Genomic DNA, 25859 nt, shown 5'->3' with positions numbered 1-25859 from the left:
ACAATGAGACACGTCTGCTCCTGGCAGCACTAATCTACTTCAAGAGGAAGATGGGCATCAAAGAGGCTCCTTATGGAGTTGGTTAGCCATTTGGGCAAGAAACTGCTCTTGCCTGGACTGTTGTATAAACTGGACACAGAGAACCCACAGAGAGCGGACTGCTAAACTTGCCTAAAGATGAGATGATCTTTCGGGGTTCTTGATTCATAAAAGAGTCTGCGAGACATTCTACAGGACACAACAGATAGTGACTAAACTGCCTTTAAAATTTCCTGCTTCATGAAAATGTCTCTGGATATTATGGGCCTAAAGGCCAAAGATGGGTGCCCCAACGATACAGAGGAACTTTGGGTGACTGTCCAGGCAGCGAGATGTCTCTGTCATTTCTAGAGTTTTGGAAGTTGTTACTTCTTGTTTACTTAGGTAATATATCCTTCTGGAGTCTTTGATGGAGTTAAAGAATGGATAGTCATAGTTCTAATTTTCCATTATTATAATAAAGATATAATTATAAATATCATAACTATAATTCTTGCTTGATAACTATTTTGTTATATGTAATTTTACTATGTTAAAATAAAAGCCTTTCTTTTTTGTTTAAACAGAAAAAGGGGAAATGATAGAGGAGGGTTATCTGTCTATTGTGTTATTTTCATTGGTCCATAAAGAGACTGCCTTGGCCCTTTGATAGGACAGAAAATTAGGTAGGCGGAATAAACAGAACAAAATGCTGGGAAGAGGGCTATGAGGCAAAAACCATGGAGCCAGCCACCAGGTCAGACATGCTGAATCTCTCCCGGTAAGCCACACCTCATGGTGTGATACAGATTATTAAAAATGGGTTAATCAAGATGTGAGAGTTAGCCAATAACTAACTCTCTAGAGATAATGGGTCAGGCAGTGCTTAAATAAATACAATTTGTGTGTTGTTATTTCTGGGGCTAAGCTAGCCATACAGGAGCCGGATGAGACAAAAAGCAGGCCTACCCACAACTCCTCACTACACATCTGGGTCTACACAGAGAAACAGTCTTAAAAAAAAAAACAAAAAGAAAATGCTTCCATAAGATGGGGCTGTAGGTAAGCCTATGGGCATTTCTTGGTAAGTGATTGATGGAGGAGGGCCCAGGCCATTGTGGGTGGTGCCATCCCTGGATTGACAACCCTGGGTTCTATTAGAAAGCAGACTAAAAAAAGCCATGGAGAACAAGTGAGTAAGCAGCACCCCTCCATGGGGTCTGCATCAGCTCCTGCCTCCAGGTCCCTGCCTGGTTGAGTTCCTGTCCTGACTTCCTTCAGTGATGCACTACACTGTGGAAGCAGAAGTTAAATAAACACTTTCCTCCCCAGCTTGCTTTTTGGTCATGGTGCTTCATCCAGACAATAGAAACCCTAACTAGGACACATACCCCGAGCTCTTCCATGAAGCCTCCTTGCATTTCCCTGCACCATGAGCTTGGTGAGGCTGGCTCATACCGCTCAGGCCTGCTCAGAGCTAATGGTACTCCACCTTAGCAAACGCTTGCAGGAGAGAATGATCTCCTACTTAGTCTAGAGGGATAATTGCCCACCCTTTGGACAGGCGATCTTCCTCACTTGTACTGTTTTATTATGGAGGCCTTCTGTGAACTGCTCCTCAGGTTTCAAAGCCTTCAGAAGTTCATTAGCACAGACGTTGGCTGTTTTAGGAGGAGAGCTTGACACAAGTCTTGCCACGTTAGCCTTCAGGTAACCCAGACAGACCTCATTCTCTGCTCTGTCTCTCTCACCACAGGCTGCTCTCCTACTTCACACTCTTTCTTCCACCTCATACAGACCCCACCCCACCACAGGCTCAGTGGAGCTGCTGAGCTCTATACCAATCTCAGACTCTGGATGAGGCCGGTTCTTCCTGAGGTCTCTGGGGCACAGAGTCTATCGGCACCCTTCAACTGGGCATCATACACTGTTTTCCTTATACCTGGTTCCCTTAATAGAGCCTGGCCTTCCTCTGTTGTCCTCTGGCCCTTGATATCCATGGAGACCTTCACTGGTGATGACTGAACATCTCTAATGGTTCTTAGGAACCCAGTCCGTCAGAGACTGATTCCCTTGTACTGCCTCATGCCATGCAGCTTGTCGCAGGACTGACGTGTGCTTCTGCTGCTCAGTTTCTCTGCTTCTGCAGCACTCGGACTGATCTTCACCGGCTCCCACAAGCCAGCTGCTAGAGGTTCTTTTATTGCCTGTTTAAAGCCATTCCCAATTCTAGCAGTTCCAGTGTGGAACAACCTTTGATTATCAGGTCTTTTACACCAGCCACTGTTTAGACCCCTGTCTGCATGCTGGATAACAGATTGTTTCCTTCTCAAAGGTCAGACTCGTGGAGTATCTTTGGTTGCTTTGGGTCACTCCCCTCCTTATTGTGACTATATTCCTTCCAGGGGTCCAGGTTTGGGGGTTCCAGGAGGGGCTCTGTTTACTAGACCTCTTCCTCTTTTGGTTCCTTAGCCATAGAAAACATTCAGTCAAAGCCTCCATTTTCCTATCTGTTTCATCCAATATTCCTGCTGAGTCAGAAATGCTAATGTCAAAGCCATGAGACTCATGTCCCTTTCTTACTGTCACCATGCACCCCCCACATCCCCAGTCTCCCGCTGGACTGTCCTTGCCCTGCCTCGCATAGATCTTTTATTACCATAGCAACTGCTTGCTGATACCTCCATCCCTAGTGTGCTACTCCCAGGGCTTGCAATGCCTGTTGTAGACCTTTGGCATCTCTATACTTCCAGCCAAGACCCGGCCCGTCAGGCAGGCCCAGCACTCCGTACCGCCTGGAGGAAGCCTGACATCCTGGGATTTCCTGCACTGACAGCTCCTGCCCTGCTGGCCACACCTTAGTTACACATCTCGCTAATTTTTGCACTGCCCATGCCTGGACCACTCTTCCCACAAAGCCCAATAGGAAAACACCACCATGTCAAAAAGTCCTCCACAAAATACCCTGTTTTAGTTAGGGTTTTTATTACTGTGAAGAGACACCGTGGCCACAGCAACTCTTATAAAACATTTAATTGAGGTGGTGGCTTACAGTTTAGAGGTTCAGTCCATTATCATCATGGTGGGGAGCAAGGCAGCGTGCAGGCAGACATGGCGGTGACTTGATCGGAAGGGAACAGGAAGTGAACTGTAACACGGAGTGAAGTTAAACAAGGGACCTAGAAGCCTGCCCCCTCAGTGACACACTTCCTTTAACAAGGCCATACCTCCCAATAGTGCCATTCTCTATGAGTTATGGTGGCCAATTATATTCCAACTACCATATACTCCCACCCCAATCACACAACTCCACTTCATCTGCTGGTCTCCTCACATCAGGGACACCATTACTCTTCCCAAAATCACCCAATGTTGTTGTATCCTACTGACTATACCAAGTGTTGCTAAAATGTACTCCCAGGGGAACTGTAAGCCACCCTACCTAACCGCTTCTCCTAAGATCCCAAAGGCAAACTGAAGCACAATTCCATCAAAATGCACTCTGAGGAACTAATGAGTTTATTAGGCTTCCTTATAGCACATAGATGAGGGGTTACTTACAGGAATGGGCACTTCTCCCCTAACTGGTCACAGCTGGAAAGCTCTACCCGACAGAGATCGGAGCACCACCCCACTCTACCCCTGGCCTATACAGTTCAATCTCAACTTCTGGCCCATCCCCCTGCGACCACATAACCAGCAGCTGCCCTCACCAGGATGGACTATAACCTCTCAATCTGAGGGCCAAAATAAATCTTTGCTCAAGTTGCTTTTTATCACAATGATAAGAAGAACTCACCCAAGCCACCATTTTATCCTGAGTCTAAGATAAGAAGAAAGGCTCGGGAGAGTGACAAGGACACTGGGCACTGATATCAGCATGCACCAAGGTGTCCTGCAATGCCATCCCCCTGAACCGAAGTGTTAAGTATAATTTTTCAGCCTTCCACGATTCAGTGGTGCATCAGTCTTAGCCAGCGATGCTACAGGAAACTAGGTATTCAAATGCAGTTAGAAGCTCCCCAGAAAACAGATAAGAACTGGCAAACATCCCAGCAGACCATGCAGAGCACCCACGTGCCAGGAACTTCACCCAAGGTACAGCTAATCCTGATACAAATCTCTCACTATAGAAACTAGAAAAGGATTAAGTGAGGGAATGAATAAGAAGTGATTCATGAGGGACCTATATCAGAATTCCAATCTCAGCTGTGCCAAGAACTCACTCAGTAGGATGCCACTGGAGACAGTAAGATTTTATACAGACTAAAAGACACACACATACACACAAACATGGCAAATTTCCCCTTTCATGTTACAGCAACATCCTAACAAATAGGAGTGAAAAAAAAATTGGTGCTCATTCCCTTAAGTGGATAGGTTCTCATATACATGTGTTGCTACCTAAATTAGCACACAGTCTTCCGCCAGTGAAACACATGCCTATTGGAACTGGAATTCCTCGGATGAAGAGATGGCTCTGAGGTTAAGAACAAATGTTGTTCTTCCAGAGGACCCAAGTTCAGTTCCTAGCACCCATATCAGACAGTTCGCTATCACTTGTAATTCCAGGCTCAAGGGGTCCGGCGCCTCTGCCTCTGTGAGCACCACACTCATGTGCACACAGCCACACGCAGACTCTCATTTAAAACAAATAAAAATAATTAAAAAAAAAAAACCTGGAACGTCTCATCTGGCTAGAAAAGAATAGAATCAAGTAGTCTCCCAAGCCACGTGAAGAGCTGTCGCAGCTGGCCTGCCAGGAGCAGCAGGTTAGTCCACGCCTCAGGAAGCAGTGCGTTCAAACACTGCGCCCCAGAGACTGGAGCGAGCTTACAGACAGACAGGACCCATGCCACCCCAAGGCTGGGGTCCCAAGGCCACTGATCATGCTGCTGGAAAGTTCTTTGAGGAATTAGGAAACAAGGTGGGGGAGAAAAAAGGAATCGTATCTCCAAGCAACAACTGAGTTAGTTTTATTTCTGTTTAAACAATAAATACACATGAGTTAGTTTTCCAAACCCTATCTCCTGAACAAAGGGCTTTAAGTGGCAATAATCTCTCATGATCTTCAGCTGGAATCTTTCAGCTCCTATCTGCAGCACTGACTGTTCAAGCACCTTGGGACTAGCTTTGTTAGGCACAAAATAGTACCTACCGGCTACATGGACACCCATGTTCATGATGAGGAAGAATGGAGGCTTTTCACCCACTGGAAAGCTAAGTTTTGATGGCCTTGCCTTCTAAGGTGTCGAACATGTCTTCTAAGCACTGCTGGACACAGTGGAGGAACTCCCGGGCATTGCGTCCTGAGTAGGAGGAGACATTGCAGCCCATCCAGTCATCATGAACAAGATATGCAATGCCAAAGCCATCAGGGACCACAGGGGCGAAGCCACCCATGCTCACTGACGGGCTGTTCAGAGTGCTCGTGGACAGGATGTTGTGGTTTATCCGCCCGTATGCAGGATCCAGGTACAAATCGGGTAAGGTGATCCCTCTGGCTGTTGCCAGATACCGTAGAGCAAACAAGTGTCGGTCAAAGCCCTGGCCTGTTGGAGACAAAATGGAAAGCCAAAGCCTTAGACTTCCCAGGGAAGAGGACAGAAGCAAAGCCCCCAACACGGTAGGAACCATTCTCACACAAAAGTGGGACAAGGGTCTTTTCTACCCCTGCACACATGCCTCTAGCTCAACATAGGGCAGGTCACTCAGAATGCCTAAAAACTATATTCTCAGCTGTCAATGGATAGGCTAAACATGAGCCTAAGGTGAAAGCATGATGCTAAAACACTAATTTGTTACATGCCTGTAAGCCCAGAACATGGGAAGCTGAGGTAGGAGGATTGCAAGTTCAAGGGTGGCATGAACAACAGGGCAAAAACCATGTTTTAAAAACAAACAAAAGGCCATGCGTGGTGGCACACACCTTTAATATCCCAACATTCCGGAGACAAAGGCAGGAAGATCTCTGTGAGTTCAAGGCCAGCCTGTTATACATAGTAAGTTCCAGGACAGCCAGGACTACATAGAGAGGCCCTGTCTCAAAAAAACAAACAAACAAGGGCTGGAGAGTTGGCCCAGTTGAGAATTTGTTGTTCTTGCAGAGGACTGAGGTTCAAGTCTCAGAACGCACATGGTGGCTCTTAACTGCCTGTAACTCCAGTTCCAAGAGATATGGTGCTCTGACCTCCACAGACATCAGGAATGTGCATGGTGCACATGCATACATGCAAGCAAAACACTCACACATATAAAGTAATAAATCTAAGAAAATAAAAGATTGAATCAGCCAATCAGAGTCAAGATGGTAGGAGAGCTGTGAAGAGAACAACGGATTTCACAACTGAACCAAAGCTTAATGGGTAAGGCCCTAGGTTCGTTCCTCAACAACACACATACACACATATACACATACACATGCATACACAATACACTCACATACACACACACATACACAATACACCCATGTTGGGAGCTGTGAACCCCCCAGATCCTGAATTTCTGGTAAACAACTTATAATGCTTGCAGCTGCTCTGAGCACGAGACCCTCAGGAGTTCCTGATGGCAGGAGAGTGGTTTCTGGTGGCAAGATAGGGCGTGGCTATCAGTTAAGGATCTCTATATAAGCAGCTCTGGTGCACAATAAAGGGGGCATTCCTGTTTCGAGGATGCCCCGTGTCTCTCTCTGTTTGTGAGTCTTTGTGCATTTCAATATCCAGCCCTTTGTCCGGTTCACGAACTGTATGGTAGCGCATAGAGCACAGACAGGCATGGGGCGCTACATACACATACACAATACACCCATAGACACAATACACAAACACATATATGCATACATGTAGCATGAGGGCCGGCTTGTTGGGGTTTCCGTCCCGCCCGGTACCCCAACAGCCGGCAAATCCCAAAGAGAAATTACACACAGGACTCCATAAGGTTATAAACTGATTGGCTCATTAGGTCAGGCTACTTATTAGCTCTTATAACTTATGTTACCCCATTATTCATGGAGTTATAAACTGATTGGTCCATTAGGTCAGGCTTCTTGTTAACTCTTATAACTTATATTAACCCATTATTCTCATCTATGTTAGCCATAATGGCTCAGTACCTTTTCCAGCGGGGGCAGCTTACATGTTGCCTCTTCAGTGATCTGCGCAGGAGTGCCTGAGAGAGAGCTTCTGCTTCCAGAATACTCCCAGTCTCTTTGCTCCACCCCTACTTCCTGTCTGGCTTTCCTGCCTATACTGCCTGCCTGGCCAATCAGCGTTTTATTAAAATACATGATTGACAGAATACAGATAATTCTCCCGCACCACATACACACATACACATGCATATATAATACACCCATATACATGCACATACACAATACACCCACATATACACACACATACACAATACACACATACATACACAACACACACACATACACATACACACACACACACACATCCTGGGTTTGTTCAACAACACACATGCACACAGGTACACGGTGGTGGGGGAGAAGAAAGATGGGGTAAAACTCAAAGTTCCCGTGTAAAAGACTAACTGGGAGGAACAAAGTGGAAAAAGCATCTAGCCAGGGTTTTGGTCTCAGCCTTGTGTAACACTGGGTCAATGGCTTAGCTTCCTGACTTCAAAATGGAGAAGGAATAACTAGATGTCTTGGGTGCCTCTTAGTCCTAGGTCTCTGTTAAGGGCTACAAACCAGGACTAGGCTATGAGATCCTCTCCAGGACCTGAATTCTTAACCTTAAAACTGTGATGAGTGGGCCTGGAGAGATGGCTCAGTGGCTAAGAGCACTGACTGCTCTTCCAGAGGTCCTGAGTTCAATTCCCAGTAACCACATAGTGTCTCACAACCATCTGTAATGAGATCTGGTGCCTTATTCTGGCATGTGGGCATACATGAAGGCAGAATGTTGTATACATAATAAATAAATAAACCTTTAAAAAAAATTGTGATGAGCTTCTAAGATGACCTATCTACAGAGCCAACACTGCAGCTGAGGTGAAGTAAGAGGCAGACTTAGAAACCCTAGACTGCCAAAAATGCGTCCATGACCAGGAAGGGGCCGGAGAACAACAGCTGAAAGTGACCTGAAATGGGAGAAAGTTCTCCACATCTGCTCAGAAGCAGAGTCTGATCCCTAGTGGCTGCTCTGGCTGTTCAGACCTAGCTAGGGTAGGAAAACAAGCAAACCAAACACATTTTGGGAGCTGAGAAGCGGATTAAACCAAGTGATGTGTAGGGATCAGCTGCGGGTGGAATGTTACCAAGGCTCATAGAGGGCAACAAGACCCAGTGTTCTCCCGACCCAGGGCTCACCCATGGCTGCTTCCTTGGTCAGCTGGCCGTGGTATTTGGAGCACTCTGCCACCATGTGCTGAAGCTCGCCCACACTGTGCTTGGAGGGCTGCTTGACAAACGCCTCGGAGCACCTCTTCGTGAAGATGGAGGCTGGGCGGATCGTCTCAGTGCGACCGTGCTTGAAGGCTGCGGTGCTACAGGACTCATAGGTAGCCACTGTCTGGCCGTACTGTCGCAGGAAAGCCATCTGGAAGGCCAGCTGGGCCACCGCGTCAGGGCTCAGCTTCTGTTTCTTCAAGAATTCCTTGCCACCCCTATGAAACTGAATGGAGTCAATGGTGAGGGTCTTCATAGTGGCATCAAACTTTTCCTTGGCGGTGGTGATGCCAGCCTTCAAAGCGTCGCTCAGCTTGAAGCTGAGTTTCTGCACGGACACAGAGGAGTTGGTGGCGGCTGGCTGGCTCCGGGGGCTGATGGCAGGGGTCTGAGTGCTGTCTTTGAACACTTCGTTGACAAACCGAAGCACCGCTACACCATCCCCCCACGCATGCTCAAAGTTGATGGCAGCAGTGCCATCCTTGGCTACAATGAGGTTAAAGGACTTATCAAACCAGCGGTTTGTGCCATCACCGTGCAGCATGGTGTGAGACAAATGGGTAATGTCCTTCACCGGAAAGTCATCTAGGCAGAGGCAGAACACAGCAGAGTCCACTTTCTTCAGAGTTTCCTCGTTGCCATCATGCACCAGCTTCTGTCTGAGCTCTGCCCAGACATCTCGGTTCTCACTGGTCAGATATGCCAGGGGGAACTCAGGCACAGGGCTGTTGTCTGAGAGAATGTATTTTAAATGTGCCTGAATTTCTGAGGGGCTCACAATGTTCCCATCTTGATCGAGGACATCAAAGACATAGAAATTTCCTTTCCTTAGGACCAGGAGGTGTCTGGCCTTTGCATCGGTAAAGAGTTCATCACGGCTGGGTTTGGGTAAACGAGTTGAATTGAAAAGCCGAAAATACTGGGACATATCCAAGGGATACGCATTGACCAGGTAGGCTCCATACCAGGACAGGGAGGAAGGAACAAAACGTATGAGTCTTTTGAAGGTATCGGTATCACTTTTGGCAGGGTTCAAGTGGAATACTTCTGGCTCTAGAAGTCCAGCCCGAAGTGTCTTCAGAAACCGGACAGCGGACACGGTCATGTTGGTTGCCCGGGTGAGCTGGTCGTTATACTCAGACTTTGGGTCCGGATTGAAGGCCATAAATGGATTAAAGTTTAAAACAACAGAGTCTCGAGCAGTTAAATACATATCAAACCAGGGACCTAAAAAAAGAGAAAACATAAAAGGCTAAGGCAATCCCCAAAAATAAAATTTAAGAAGGAAAAGAATTCCAGCTCAGGTAGAGGAAACAACATCAACTTCAAGCGGGCAATTGCATTTGGTTGCGCAACAATGCGTGAAAGATTAGCAGGATCGCACAACACAAAGTCTTAGGCATCCGGATTCTGTCTCTTTTCATAATGGTCTGAGGTTCACCCAGGCTGTAGCTGCATCGGTTCTGCTCCTTTTACTACTGAGTAACGTTCCATCATATGGCTATGGCACCTTTTGCTTATCCATTCATCAGTTAACAGATATCAGGATGATTTTCATCACTTAGTTAAGCATGCTATTCCTATGAACTTTTATAATCACGTTTTGTGGGGACATATGTTCTCATTTCCTTTTTAATAATTTATTTAATTTTATTTTATGTGCATCGGTGTGAAGGTATCAGATCCCCTGGAACTGAAGTAACAGACAGTAGTGAGCTGCCATGTGGGTGCTGGGAATGGAACCTGGGTCCTCTGGAAGAGCAGCCAGTGCACTTAGCTGCTGAGCCATTTCTCCAGCCCCCTGCTCTCATTTCTTTTAAGGATATATAAGCTACGTAAGGCTCTGCTAAGCTTTTTTAATTTCTTATTTTATTTTACTTTGAATTTTTCTGAGATAGGGTCTCTCTACATAGCACTAGCTGTTCTGGAATTCACTATGTAGACCAGGCTGGCCTTGAATTCACAGAGACCCACCTGCCTTTGCCTCCCAAGTGCTGGGATTAAAGGTGTGTACAACCATGCCTGACTTTTTTAAGGAATACCCAAGAGCGCTGCATGAGAGCTCCAATTACCACACCCTCAAAAGCAACTGTTGGGTGGGCAGTGGTGGCATATGCATTTAATCCTAGCACATGGGAGGCAGAGGCAGGTGAATCTCTTCGAATCTCTTCAAATTCAAGGCCAGCCTGGTCTACAGAGCTAGTTCCATGACAGCCAGGGTTACACAGAGAAACCCTGTTTAAAACAAAATAAAAAAAAAAAAAAACAAAGACAACAAACAAAAAAAAACCCACAAAAAACTTCTGTGTGTATCTTTTTTATGGACCTAGACAGAGTCTCACTCTTGCCATGGCTGACTCAAATTTGCAATTCTTCAGCCTTCTGGGTAGTTAGTATTACAAAAACTCAAACAAACCAACATTAAGGTCAAGAGAATGAGGAAAGACAGGCTGAAAGGGTGTCTAGACATCTGGAAATGCCCCAAACAGATATAAAAAAGTCAATCTCACACTGGCAAGACAAGAAACCATCCAGTTTACACAGCAGGCCTTCCGGAGGACCTGGCTGAAATGCTGTCCTTACATCTCTGCCAACCACGCGGTGATTCCTGCCTCACTCTTGCAGAATACAGACTCTGCTCTCTCCATAGAGATAAGCTGGGAGACACAAAACTGAGCTCACAGCTCTCCCTAAGCAATCTAGTCAGGCATGACCACTAGAGGCACCCAGGCAACAGCTGACCCACAAACAGGACAGTCTAAACTAACCAGCCCACCCTCCCCCAGAGAACAGCTCACTCATCTGTGAGACAATAAGGAACAGTGATGCAGCATCTAAAGAAAGAGGCAAACAGAGGGGAAATGAACTTGGAGGAAAGAGATTATGATAAGGGTAGAAAACTTTAAAAAAAATTCTGAAAATAAACTTTAAAAAAGAAATCTTCACCAAGGGCTTGGTAAGGCCACCTGCTGCCAAACCTGATGACCTGCATGGACCCGTGTAGGGAAGCACCAACTCCTATAAGCTGTCCTATGACATCTGGATGTGGATGTGCACACATACACAAGGTAACTATTAAAATATTTTTTAAAAATACTAACCCAAAAGAATTGGTGGAACAGAGGTGAGAAGTGGAGAGCAGAGAGGAAATAGAAATTCAATAGAAAAGTTGAAAGATAAAATAAACTTGCAAGACAGTAGAACAAAAGAATAAGTGATGAAAAATATGAGAGAAATAAGAAAAGGAGAGAACCAGGCTCAGAACAGGTACATTCAAATCAGCACAGAAAGAGGAAAAAAAATAACAAAAAAAAACCAGAAAGAGGTTTTAAATAGAAGAGAAAAAATGAAATCTAGAAAACAACACACTATCCCCAAACAGAAGAACTTGAATTTCCATAAGAGGTTTCAGTCAGCGACACAGTAGAAATGAGTGGGAATAGACATATAACAAATACATTATGTGAAATTTCAGAACACTGGGGACAAAAAAAAATCTAGGAACTTCCAGAGACACAGAAGAAAAACAGCAGAGGCTCAAGCTCTGAATAGCACCAGACTTATTAACAGCAACAACGGAAGCTAAAAGACAGTGGAAAATAGCTTTCAAAATCCCGTCATTTCCAACCCAGCCGGAGCGTGTCCATCAGTCAGGCATTCCGGCAGCTCTAAGACTGCTTCCTGTGTTCTGGTCCCAGAAGGCAAAGTGCTCGAAAACAGTGAAAGAAAAACCAAGAAAGGAAAGCATGAAGTCCAAGAGACCAGAGTTCCAACACGAGAAAAGGCTGAAGAGACGTCATGGCTGATGGTTAAGATAAAATAAAAAGACAAACAAAAAATGAAAAAGATGCTTAGAGAGCAGCTTCACCACAGGCCAAGAGTTCACAGATCTGATGGAACAATCTAGAAGTCCAGGAACAGACTTCAATAAGATTAAAGTAGCCACGCCTTTAATCCCAGCAGGTGGTTCTCTTTGAATTGGAGGCTAGCCTGGTCTACAGGAGCAAGTTCCAGAACAGCCAGCACTACACATAGAGAAACCCTGTCTCAAAATACAAAAAACAAAAACAAACAAAAAACTATCAAGGTTGATAGAAAATGAGGGTACTCTGATGCATGCAGAAGACATTCTGACAGTTTGGGAGGAGTCAAGAGATAAATGAGGCATATAAAAAACTAATTACCCTTTAATCCCAGCTCTCAGGAGGCAGAGGCAGGCAGATCTCTGTAAGTTCGAGGCCAGCCCAGTCTACAGAGCTAGTTCCAGGACAGTCAGGGCTATACAGAGAAACCCTGTTTCGAAAAACCAAAACAAAACAAAACAAAAAGAAAAAGGGGAAAAAAGAAAGGAAAAGGCAAGAAAGAAAACTAAAGTATAAGATCATTATTAACCAGAGGAACGAGAAGTTGGTAAAGGAAAAACAATCCCAGTGGGTCGCATGACTCAGACAACAACAGCAGTATGGATTATACCAGTAGGAACAAAGATACAGAGCTGACCAAAACTGTAACTATATTGTGCAGATGAGGGTACGGAGCCCGAGGGTGTAAAATGATTGCTGGAGTCTAACCTTAATGGGATGTCAAGAAACAGCCTAATAGGGAATAAAAGGGAGTGATATAAGTGCATCGTGTAGAGATACAAGGATCTGGAGAATTAAAGCTGGATGTGTCGACATACAGTCCTCAGGAGGCAGAAGCAGGGGATCATAAATCCAAGGTCAGCTTGGGCTACAGCCTGTGTCAATAAATAAATCAATAGTCAAGTGAAAAGTAATAAATTACAGGGAGTCAGGCAGCTGCTGCTTATCCCAACAAGTCTGCTAGCACAATCTGATTTTTTTAAAAAACTGTATATGTATGTGAGTCTGCACTCATATGTGTGCACCATACATGTGCAGGAACCCATGAGTCTGCATTCGTATGTGTGCACCATACGTGTGCAGAAACCCAAGGAGGCCAGAAGAAGGGGTTGGATCCCCCGGGACTAGGGCTACAAGTAGCTGTGAGCTGCCTCACCTGGGTAATCATAACAAACCCAGTTCCTGTACAAGAGCAGTAAGAGCTCATAACTGCTAAGCCATCTCTCTAGCCTCCTAGTTGGTGTTTCAAACTGTGTATGTATACTAGATAAATTATAAACTATGGGCCAAGAAAATGGCTCAGTGGGTAAAAGAGCTTGCTCTCAAGGCTGGCAATCTAAATGGGCCTAGGTGCCCACATGGTAGGAGAGAATTTGCTTCTGGAATCTGCCCTCTCACCTCCATATGCATGCTGGGGCACACAAACCCTCGCCAAAAATAAACAAATGTATAATTTTTAAGAAACTATATTATTACAGGTAGAGTTGCAATCCCAGCTACTCAAAGCAGAGGCCAACCCCTGGATTACGAAAAAGATTACACCCTGAATCTCAAAAACAATAAAAATCTCTTTCTTTTTCTTTGTTTTCTTTTTTTTTTTCTTTTCTCGAGACAGGTTTGGTCGTGTGTGTGTGTGTGTGTGTGTAGCCCTAGCTGTCCTGGAACTAGCTCTGTAGATCAGACCCACCTTGAACTCACCCGCCTCTGCCTCCCAAGTGCGGGAATTAAAGACTTGCACTACCACCACCCAGCCAATAAAACATTTTTTAATTTAAAAAAAAAAAAAAGAACACCTAAATTTAAAAAGTGTGTAAGAATAGGGGTGGACACCACTAGCTCTAGACGGAGGACAAAGAGAACTGGGTTTCATAGACCAGCCTGGATCACAAAGGAAGTGTCTGCCAGTAACTGGTAGTCAGATGCGGGCAGGTTGGCTGAAGCAAGATTAGCATCAGAGAGGCACTGAGATGAGGCTTTGGGGGACAGTTAGGCCAGGGAAGGAACAGAATGACCCTCACGACAACAGGACTGACTCTTATCGTTTTCAGGCCGAAGAACCAACTAAGTTCTGTCTCAACCCTCTGGACAGCGAAGACAGCCGCAGGTCTTAAGCACGGACGCCAGCTCACAGCATCTTAACCTCACACAGACCCTCCCTCCACGTACTTCAGGAAGGGGAGGAGCTGAGAAGACGCCTCTGCGGACCGATGGCGCCCCGCCTCCAACCCACCTGAGATGTAGCTGGTGTGCTTATTCCGCTTGTCCTGGGCAAGCAGATGCTCATGCAGTTCCTTCCCAATGCCGTTTTCAAAACTCTTACACAACTCTTCTGTTTTCCTGCAATGTCCAAGAAAAGAGATAAAACCAGTGGGGAATACATGATTTTCGGGTTCCTGGCCAGGAATTCACAGTCTGGGTCCCCAACAGAATATCCCAGAACCTGAATAGATCAGGAAGTAACTGAGGAGAATACAGATCAGCCTAAGGTGAACACACCCAGGGAACTGGGAAGATCAAAAGTGGATGACACCAGCCCACTTAGCACGTGGCTCTGGCAGGCCTTGTCCTTCTCCCCCATTCCCTCTGCCTTGCTAAGAACCCTTAGATTACATTCCTAAAGTTAGACCCCAAGGTCTATTCCCTTATTTAGCCACTTTCTTCTCCTGAGGCTGACCACCAAGGTCCAGCTATCAAAGTATTTAAGTCCAGTTATCAAAAGCCTCCTTTGGCTCACCTAATTAACATGCCCAGGTAAATTAAACATCACATCCTAACAAGGGGTTTCTCCTTTTACCCGTATAAACTGCCATTTTCCTATGTGCCACATCTGTCTCCTCTCTATCCAGAGGCAGTCCTTTGTCCCTCTGCCCCTCTCCCTTGTTCCCTTTCCCTTCTCCCTTGTCCTCTATCTCCTGTCTTGGTCTCTTATTCCCTGCCCTTTGTCCTTCTGGGGCAAATAAATCTTTTTGGTGCTAAGAACTTGGCCTTGGGGGTCCTGAACGGATACTTTTCCTTTCAAAATGTACCTCCCAAAGCCACCTGTCCACGAGGAGGTGGTTTGGCTTGGGGAAAAGCTTTGAGGTCAGAAGGAGCCAAGTCTGAACCCTAGCTTTACCACATTCAAACTGGGTGACTTTAGACAAGTCACCTAATCTCTCCAGGTCTCAGTTTCTACCCGAAAAAGAGAGATAATAATGCCATCTCGAGGACTTAAAAGCCATGGAGCTTAGGACTTAGGATAGAGGAAAACATGATGCAGTAACTGGAAACCACGTTAAGAGAAACTGTAGGCAATGATTTCAAAGCAGAGGCTAGACTATGAACAGTTCATTCGTTTCTTTCACTGTGCAGTCAAAGGCTCTGGGAAAATTCCCAGTGTGGGAAACAGCATGGATTACACTAGGATACAAGGCTCTGCTGCGGTCCACATTCTAACAACGCCTAAGGTTCGCTTCAGAGTCCATGCCATGCTGGTTTCCTAAGGACACTCTAACGATAGGATTTTACCACACGTGTTGGGGGACGCCTTTGATACCAGCACTCTGGAGGCAGAGGCAGGCAGACATCTGTGAGTTCAAGACCAGCCTGGGCTACGCAGTGAGTTCAGGACAGCCAGGACTATGTACAAAGACCCTTACTCAAACAACAAGGAAAACAAACAGAATACCCCAGGGTTTTATTCTCTGGGAGTCCTGGAGGCTGGAAGCACAAAACCAAGGAAGGTGTCAACAAGATGGTGTTCTCTCTGCAGACCACAGAACAGAATCTGTTCCAGGCCCTTCTCTTGGCTTCTGGTGTTGGGAGCAATCCTTGCTGTTCTTGGCTTGTGGACACAACACTCCAGTCTCTACCTGAGTCCTTCATGGCTGTCACTGGTTCTCCTCTTATAAGATGTCAGCTGTGTTGGATTAGAGACTGTCCAATCCCAGAAGAAACTCATCTAAACTAATTACATCTTCAACAAACTGATTTCCATGTGAGGTCACATTCTGAGGTTCTAAAAGGGTAGGCGTGGGGCGCAGTAAACATCTCCAGCAAGCAGGTTCTGGTCCACCATGCACTCTTTTACAGAGCTTCCTCCCCAGCACACAGGCCTCTTGGATATGACCAGTACCAGCCAGTCTGGCAGACATGCCTTCCAAGATAAAGCACAAACACGCCACTCGATCTTATAAACCATCTCCTGCTGAGTCTAGTTAGAGGGGTTCTCACCCCAGCTTGCTTAGTCCTTTGTGAATGCAGACCCAGTTCCTGAACTTGCAAATATGTAAACCAGGTTCTAGGTTCTGGAGGCCTTGTCAGGTTACAGAGGTCCCTTGCAGTTTGGTCTGTGACCACTACTTGCTAGCCTCCCTTGAATGCTGCCTGCTAGCAATGGTTCCCGGGATTCTCAGTGTTCACCTGAACTGGCTGTCATCCAGGAGAGGCTTCTGGGCACTGAGGTATCTCCTCATGGTGTCTTCAAGTTTGGGGATGGGCAGCCTGTGCGGGGGGGGAAAGCAAAGTCAGTGTGAGGCTGACAGTATGGGAAGACACCAAGAAGCGATACAAACCAACTAGTAAATCAGTGACTGAGAAATTCATTCCCCTTAAAAATAAATAAATAAATAACGAAAAATAAACAAAAACCAAAAAGGGAAAGCCAGTAAGAAGAAGACAGACTTGATGGATGGTCTGGGACATGGGCCAGTGGTCGAGCACTTCCCTAGCAAGCATGAGGTCCTAAGTTGGTCCCCAGCACCCAGTAAATAACTGAGTAATAAAAGAACTGACGAGTTTATTACTGCATCAACGGTCAAGTCTATTCTAAGTACTGTAAAATATTTTGGTGATAATAACAGATGCAAAATGGGAAGAGAGGCTTCCCAAGCATTCCTGTTTCTGGCCACGGCTATAGTACCTGCTAACACTGTACAGCACTAAGGCCTTCCCTTTGACTGAACATACATCCCTACCTCTCAGGATGCAAAGAAAAAAAGCTTTACTTGTAAAACATTCTTGTGCATTTTACAAGAGAGAATTAAAAGAGAGAAAAAAAGCTGGGCATGGTGGCTCATGCTTTTAATTCTAGCATCTGGGAAGCAGAGGCAGGCAGATCTTTGAGTTCAAGGCCAGTCTAGACTATATACAGAGTTCTAGGACAGCCAGGGCTACACAGAGAATCCCTGTCTCAGTCCAGTATGGAGGCTACATACACTGAAAGGTGGAAACTGACCACTGCGCCATGCCCAGCACCGGCATCCAATCAGAAATCACCATGTGCTCAAACAGCAGCAAGGGCGCCCTCTGCTGCCTCACTCGCTGCAGCAGATTCCCCAGTCGTGGCTATGGTGGCGAGGATACTGGTCCATGATGAAATGAGGAGCAGACAGCATGGCCTCTTCTCCCCCATTTCAATAGTTTTATCAACACAATAACAGCTTACTTTACTTCTACCAAGATGAGATTAACAGTTATGTTTATATATAAAAGACTGAACTGTATCAATCATTCAGGAAAACTGAACCATTATCCACGAAGCATAGCTCAATTTATGATATATTACACTGCATTCAATTATTTTTGAATGCATGTTTACCTACAACTTAATAACATAAATGAATACAAATTGTTTATAGCCATTGTGAACTCAGATACTTCAAATAACCATTCAGAACACGTTAGCCCCAGTGACCCCCTTTCATGCACTGACTTCTACAGGAAGTTCCAAATACCACCTCAGCTGCTCATAGCTACAAAATTTACTACTTATATTGCTTAGGCTTTAACACAAAGGGTATTAAGGAAAACCCTACATCAGAGACAGCAGTGATTTCTTAAAAACAACCCTTAATAAAAACTTCTGAATGATCAATTCTATCAATTCTGGCCTGACTGAACTTTCTTCAGTGCAATAAGCACATTTTCAGAGTAATGGCTTTATTTTGAGTTACTAATTGCATAATATGGGAGCTTTTTGTTGCTGTGACAAAAGTACTAAGCAAAATAAATTAGAGGAAGAGAGACTTGTTTGGGCTCATGCCAGGAGAGCTCCTGGGATGGACCCTGACTTGGAATATCTGCTGGTTTCTGCACTGAATGAACACTCCCGCCAGGGCCAGTCCAGCCGCCAGCATGGTGTCGTTGAGTATGAAGTCACCAACATGATTATGCTATCTTAGAGAGCAGGCCCTTTCCACTTGGAATTCTTCCTGTAGAATTTCTTCCCTGATCACTACTGGTACATGGGCCAACACAGGGACGGCTTTTGAGAAGCTGATGTTGGATGAATTAGCTTATTACTTTCTCTTCCACCCAGCCTTAGTCTGTTTTATGCTGTTACAATACAAGGCGGTGTGATGTCATTTACAAAGTGAAACTTCTCACGCTCTAGCGACTGTGGACTCTGAGAAGGCTTGACTTTTCTTATTATTTAGAGTCAGGATCTCACCACATAGCCCCAGGTGGCCTAGAACTCACAGAGATCCACCTGCCTCTGCCCCCCCCCCCACCCGGTGCTGAGATTAAAGGTGTGTGCCAATGCACCTGGCAGAAAACTAGACTCTTGCAGGTCATCTGCTTGACAGAAGGTAGCAACACAGGGTCCACAAAAAGCCACACTTGCTTCATTGCTAGAACTCATGACAACCCTCCTGCCTTGGTCTCCCAAGTGCTGAGGTTACAGAGGTGAGCCACCATGACAGTTCAAATGGTATTGTAACAAAGTTACTCTCTCAAGAATAGCCTCCTCCCAGAAGAAGAACCCACTCTCCTGGATTTACCTCTATCAGATTTAGTGGCAGGAGCCAGCAAGAGAGCTCAGTGAGTAAAGGCATCTACCGCCAAGCCTAATGAGTTGGATTTGATCCTCAGGGACCTGTAGTTTGTCCTCTGACCTCCACGTAACCAGCACAGCACAGGAATGCCCATGTAACACAGGCATGCACTTGTGTTCACACACACAAATAAATAGTTTTTTTTAGTTTAGTGGCAGTTCTTACTTAATTTTCTCCTCACCAGACTGTGAGACCATTAATGGATGCTTGAAATTGTTATCATATAGAAGATACGGTTAAAAACTCTGTCCCCTGATCCTACGGGTTTTGACATCGTCTATCTTTCTTCCCCCCCCCATCTCCCCTTACCCTAAACATCCGCGTCTTCTCTGGACTGTATATATTCCAACAGTGTATTACTCTAACTGGACCATTTCCATCTTTACAGATCCCTCCAGGCAGGAATAAGAGGGAAGCTGAGAGCAGCATGCTCTTGGCAGCTGTGTTCATTTTCTTTAGAGAGAGTATGGCATGCTGGAAAACGTACGAATGTTAACTGTCGACAATCCTGATTTCGAACATTAAGTCACCCTCCAGAAGGACAATCAAGGGATACAGTGGGTGTCAGGCACGGTGGGATGTGTTGGATTAATGGCAGGGTTTGAGGGGGAAGGGTGATGAAATGAATTTGACAGTGGTGATGGTCATGCAATGCTATGAATATGCCAAAAATTATATACTTGGAAACAGTGAATTCTGGACTGGCAAGATGACTCAATCAAGAAAGTGCTTGCTTAACAAGTGTGAGGACCTGAGTTTGAGTACCCAGAACTCACTTTTTTTTTTTATCTTTCCAATATAAGGTTTCTCTGTGTAATATCCATGGTTGTCCTGGAACTTGCTTTGTAGACCAGACTGGCCTCAGACTCACAGAGGTCCATCTGCCTCTGCCTCCAGTGCTGGGATTAAAGGCGTGCGCCACCACCGCCCAGCTCATAATGGCTGTTTTTAATTGTCAACTTGACACATTCTGGAGTCACAAGGGAGTAATTTCAATGAGGAACTATCTGAGCTGGGCTGGCCTTCAGGCATGCCTGTGAGAAATTTTCTTAGTCTGGTTAAATGCAGTGGGAAGACCCACCCTGAGTGTGGATTTACGGCCTCCTGAAAGAGATTTGGGTGTAAGCTATGTCTCACGTGCTGGCTGCCTCTCTGCAACCCGGAGGAGGAAACCTGCTTGAGAATGAAATCACACAAGCGAAGAGGTCAGCAAGAAGGCAACACTGCATCATGTGGATCCTTGAAGTCTGTGTGAGCTCATAGATCTCGGGTTACTTGAGCCAGTTTAACTGGACTTTCCGCAACACGTACAAAGACATTATAACAATCTTCTTTTTATAGAGAGTTCACCAACCATTCTTCCAGTAACACGATCAAGATGGAGAGCACTCGGTCTCTAGGTACCACCCTGGCTTCCTCCACACCGCTCAGGAAACAGCAGAGCTGGCTGCCAGTGTACAGCAGTTCCTTTGGCTCCTGTCGGGGATTCACCAGGCCTCAGAAGAGGTAAAGCCAGCGCCCGGAGAGATACTCGCAGCACGTTTATCTTACGTGTGTTGTCCTGTTCCACCCTAGCCCCATCTAATAGTCGTTTGCCCTAATAAAGGCGAAGGGAAAATGCTAAGCAGATTTTCTTCCTGGGTAAGCTACCGAGGCACCTGCTCTCAAACCTGGTCTGCCTGCCAAGAGCAGGGACGTTGGCATTCTTCCTACAGGAACACAGCTATAAGGCCTTCCCTGCCTACAGGACCTAGTTATAGCTGGGATACTGTTCTCAAGACTCAGTTAGGAGTAAAGTTATTCTGGAAGTCAAGAAGACTGGCCTGAAAGTCATGCCTTGGGGGCTCACAATTCTTTTCCACCGGTTACCCTAGTGGCCAGGTAAACCATGCCTCTCTTGCCTCTGTCCATCTTGTGCTGCACATCTGCTATCACTGGAGGTGGGTAAAAGAAAAGCAACAGAAAACGGGCATTTGTTCTGGATCAACTGTAGATCCAATACAGGCAGTTGGGAGCTGCTGGATGTGGTTGCTGGGAGTCGAACTCAGGTCCTCTGGAAGAGCAGCATGCACTCTTAACCACTGAGCCATCAGTTACAGACATCTTAGTATATACAGAAACAACAAAACCAACAACACTCGAAAAAAAAAAAAACAACCAAGGGCTCCTGCTAGAAAGAGCCCAAGGCGAGTGAGGCTAAAGGAAGCAGCGAGGAGAGGAACAGAATGGGAAGTGACAATGACCCCCCCATCCCTGGCATCGCATCTCAAGGGCCTCCTAACAGTCCAAAGACCTGCGTGCTGCCATTCACCTCACAGATGACTGTGCAAAACTATAGCTCTAATGGCAGTTATGGAATCTGAAACAAAGTTCCACCAGAGGTCAAGGGCAGGGTTCCTTGCCAAGTGTGACAGTCAAAGAGAACGCTTTTTACTAGCCCAGAATTGCTGACACAGAAAGCATCTCCTCTAACTCCACTCTCGATGGAGCACCAGGAAGTTTGGCTGCTTGCTTCTTGGGGGAGGGAGGGGGAGTACAGTAGTAATGTGTTCTTTTGATCTTTGTGGGTTTTATTTTTTTTCAAGACAGGTTCTCACTATGTACCTCTGGCTGTCCAGGATCTCCCTATCTAGATCAGGCTGGCCTTGAGCTCAGCCAGCCTCCACTTTCTGAGCGCTGGGATTAAAGGCACTGTCCACTACACTTGCCTAGTAACACTTCCAGGACCTTACAGATGTTTGTGCTGTGGACGGAACTAAATTATCTTGAACATTCCTAACAGTTTTCCAACTCCAATCTGCCAACAATCCATCTGATCTTAAACCTGGGTGAGGCTCAGGCCTCAGAGTCAGAACCATCTGACTCAGCCAATGAAAACCGGCGCTTCCGAGTCCTCACCTTTCCCCTACATACTGGTGCGGTGCACACAGGCTCATCGTCAGGAGAGGCCAGGCCACACCCCTCATGAGGCCCACAATGGCAAAGACCCTTTCTCTGCCCCCTAGCCTCCTGCTGAGTTCAGATACCCTCACTCGCTGCAGTTTGTCGTACACGTTTGCACACTGCACACTCTGCTGAGACCACGCAGTGGGCAGACACCCGGGTAAATAACTGCTGGATGTGGGGGAGAACACAAACCCCACAGCGGGGGATAATACCTTGGCACAATGCTTGTCTTTTCCTGGATGGAGCAGAAAGCCCTGACCTCCAGCTCCTGGACAGGAGGACCCCTGGCAGCTGGGCCAGAAGGACAGTGAGAAGCGATTTTGCGATAGGTTTGGCGCTTGGTTCGGGAAATAAACAGTGAGTGCAAAGAAGACAGTTTAGGTTTGGCTTAGAGTGAAGGCAATTCCTATTATTGGAGTAGATCTGACAACCCAGATCATAGCTGAGGGATCAAAGAAGAGAAACTCGATGCCAGATGATTTAAGTAAGTACTGACTATGGGGGAGAGGGACACTTATTGGGGATATTTTGATAGGTCAGGCAGTCTGGATGAGGTATTGGGGACCGCCCAAAGGGGTGCTGAGGAAGGGTCTGTGGGGATGAAAAGTTTCTAGGTTAGGGCTGACCTTAGAAGTTAAGACGGGGAGTGGAAATTGACAAAGGTGTGCTTGCAATGATGGAGCCCTGACAGCGCAGGGTACTGGAAGAGGAGTGGGCAGAGAGGTCTCAGCAAGGGGCAAAGAAGGCAAATAGTGGAAACTGACCTGAGGGTGACCAGTGTTAGGAATTAGCTACCCGAGTTGTTAGGTGGTTAAAGTGTGAGCGGCTCAGGAAAGCTGTTTGAAAGATCAATGGCCAGGGAGTTTGTAGGATCTAAGATGAAACTTGTGGACGGGAGAATTGCGGAGGGAACCTTAAAGTTTCTGAGTCTTCTGAGCCAGGGAATTCTCAGTCTCCGACTTTCCAAACCAAGGAACGCGACTGTCTATAGGGCGGGAGATGGGGGGTGGGGAGGTGGGAGTAGGGAGGAAGAGTTCAGTGCAAGTCCGAAGTGCCAGGAGTCAGACTTGCGGCGGGGGCCAGGAGGCTGGGCTCACCTGGGCAGGCTATCCTGGTAGTGCATGGTGGGCACGATGCTGTGCTGCAGGTACTCGGCAGGCCCCGAGCCGGCACTCAGGGCCCGACTAGGGGCTCCCAGAACAAGCGCGGGGCCGCGGGGCCAGGAGCGCAGCAGCAGGCGCGGCATCATTGTCCCGGGCGGCAACGGCGGCTCGGGAACGCGGCGGCTGAAGGAGTTCCTAAGCAAGCAGGCCGCTGCCCTCAATACCGGGGACACAGTGTCGGGGACTTAACGTCCAGTTAGTTCATCTCTGCCCACACGGGCACTTCCGGGCACAAACAGAAGGCGGCGCGAACGCGCTGCCCTCTCCCAGAGCCCGCCCACAAATGGCCACGCCCACGAGCGGGCACCGCCCACCCTAGCTGGAAGCCGGCCCTAGACACCAAGTCTGGCTTCTTGTTCTTGGGGCAGCTCGGAAGCTGTCCTTTCCTTTCACAGAAGTGGATAGAAATCAGAGTCAGAGAAAAAGAAACGCTGAAACCTCTCATCTGGCAGACCTAAACTGGTCAAGGCTTGATCTCCAGAGACCGAGAACATTCCAAATCTTTATGTCTCCTAAGAACATGATCAACACATTCCGCACGGTTCTTGATTTATCGAATAGCTATACTTACTTCACCAATGTAATTTGGTAGGAAAAATGTTTCGCTCATACTAGGTCCACGTGGCGTTGCCCGAGCTTGGAGTCTTCAAAGTGAGTGGCTTCGGAATTCTGCTCAGTTGCCCTGCCGGCTCAGCTGGGCGGCGGTTTAGAAACTATTCAGCCAAGCATTGGGGGTGCATGCCTGCAATCTGCACCAGAGGCAGTGGCAGAAAATTAGGAGTTCTAGGCTACATTCAGCTACACAGAGAGTTTGAAGTCATCCTGGGCTACTTGAGACCCTGTCTTAAAACAACGGAAGGGTGGAAAAGAATGTACAGGAACTGGAAATAAACATCCTTTTTCAGCTCTGATTTTTCAAAGGAAAAAAACAATAACAAAGCAAAAAACAGGCTCCCTACCAAGAGGAACCCCTAGTTCTGTGGCTCTAGGTGTCTTCTAGGCTCAGTCCACCTTAAGAGAGAATCCTAAAATTTCCAACTCTGACTCGAAGAATCCTCAATTTGAACATCCCTCATCTGTCACTAAACCACCACAGACAAGGAACATACCCTGCCTCCTGGTCTCTATCTCCTCTGTAGCTGAAGAATTAATCGGTTCTGCTACCATTTATGTTACAGGAAAAAGGGAGAGCGAGGTAGCAGAAGAAAGAATTATTTCGACTTGAAGCACAGCAGAATTCTATCCTGGGAGCACAGCCTTCCTTTTGTTCCAGCTCTCTGCCGGGACGCCTTAGATCTGAGGCAGCTAAGAACATTTTGTCTGCTCCATAGGTAGGTGGGCGGGGCCAGGAGCTGGGACACACCCAAAAGAGCGCTGGATTTGGAGTTCAGGGGACCTGAGTTTGTATCTCAGCTCTGTCCTTAGTTAAGAGACCACAAGTTGAACAGGAAGATCACTAACCAGCTCCACACTCATCTACTGAAGAATAAGTACAAAATTCAAAAATAATGGAAGCGGGAGGGGGGGTATAGTTCAGTGAAAAGAGTACTTGCCTAGCATGCATGAAGCCGTGAGTTTGATACCCAGCATCACATAAGCCACCCAGATGTGATAGTACATGCCTGTAATCCTAGCCCTGGGGAGATGGAGGCAGGAGGATGGATTCACTGTCACACTGGTGAGATGGCTCAATGAATAAAGGTCCTTGCCACGGATCTGATGACCTGAGTTTGATCCCTGAGACACACATAGTGGAAAAGAAAACTGATTTGTGAATGGTGTCCTCTGACCTCCACGCACAAAATAGTACAATGTAATTATATTTTTAAAAATCCAAAAAGGCTTAACATCTATTTCTGCTCCCTTGAGGAGAGAACAGATCCTTCTGGTGCAGGTCCAAAGCATCATCCTCTCCTGTGTTCAGTATATCATGTTGTGGGGAGAATATACAATCCTTTCTGAAAAGCATCACTTGTCATTTTTAGAGCCTTGGAAACTGTGGGGGATAGACATCCAGACCTGTGGGAAGAAATGGGGATCAGAGGACCAGGAAGAAACAAAGGGCCTAGTAAAAGGAAGTGGCTGCAGTCTAATGAGTCAAATGATTAAACTAGGGGTTTGAAAATCATCGGTGCCTGGTTAGACAAATCTAACAAATCTAACCGAGGTTGTTACCCGAGGCCTTTGTGTTCTGTCCCTGCGGAACCCTCTGTGGTGGAAGCGCTGATCCCCATCGTTCCCACCCCTGTTCTTACTCCGCACCCTTTTTTCTATAACTGTCGGGTAGCCTGGAACCTCCTTCTCCTGCATCACTGCCTGATGCACTCTTAGCCTTCATCCCCTTTCAGACAGTCTCTCTGCAGCTCCCCTCCACCCTCACCCTTCATCTGGCAAGAGTGACTCCTCCCCTCTGTGGTTCATCTACTTAGAGAAAAATAAATCGAAGAATAAAGTATCTGTATTGAGCCAGGTGGTGGTGGCACACGCCTTTAATCTCAGCATTTGGGAGGCAGAGGCGGGGCGGATCTCTGAGTTCGAGGTCAGTCTGGTCTACAGAGCAAGTTCTAGGACAGGCTCCAAAGCTACACAGAGAAATCCTGCCTCGAAACAAACAAACAAACAAACAAACAAGTTCTTACAGCAG

General features: G+C 46.5%; 1 protein-coding gene across 1 annotated transcript; it reads right to left on the bottom strand.

Moving 5' to 3' along the window:
• Positions 1-4971: 4971 nt before the first annotated feature.
• On the bottom strand, positions 4972-23451 carry Cpt2 (carnitine palmitoyltransferase 2). Its single transcript, XM_048453312.3, has 5 exons — positions 23150-23451; positions 16693-16773; positions 14522-14628; positions 8351-9655; positions 4972-5570 (listed from the first exon to the last, which is right to left on the bottom strand). Exons 1-5 carry the CDS (start codon positions 23299-23301, stop codon positions 5239-5241), a joined length of 1977 nt encoding a protein of 658 aa, XP_048309269.2. The 5' UTR covers positions 23302-23451; the 3' UTR covers positions 4972-5238.
• Positions 23452-25859: the final 2408 nt, after the last annotated feature.

The sequence above is a fragment of the Myodes glareolus genome, chromosome 3, assembly GCF_982192425.1.
Source record: "Myodes glareolus chromosome 3, mMyoGla1.1, whole genome shotgun sequence".
NCBI classification, from domain to species: domain Eukaryota; kingdom Metazoa; phylum Chordata; class Mammalia; order Rodentia; family Cricetidae; genus Myodes; species Myodes glareolus.
Note: the sequence above shows the minus strand (reverse complement) of the source record. Positions and strands in the feature narration are given on the sequence as shown.

Coding starts and splice junctions, on each gene's coding strand:
- Cpt2 (XM_048453312.3), bottom strand. CDS start 23,301: ATGATGCCGCGCCTGCTGCTGCGCTCCTGGCCCCGCGGCCCCGCGCTT. Junction 14,629..16,692: donor CTGGATGACAGCCAGTTCAG/GTGAACACTGAG, acceptor TGGACATTGCAG/GAAAACAGAAGAGTTGTGTA. Junction 9,656..14,521: donor GCACACCAGCTACATCTCAG/GTGGGTTGGAGG, acceptor CTCTTTTTTTAG/GTCCCTGGTTTGATATGTAT.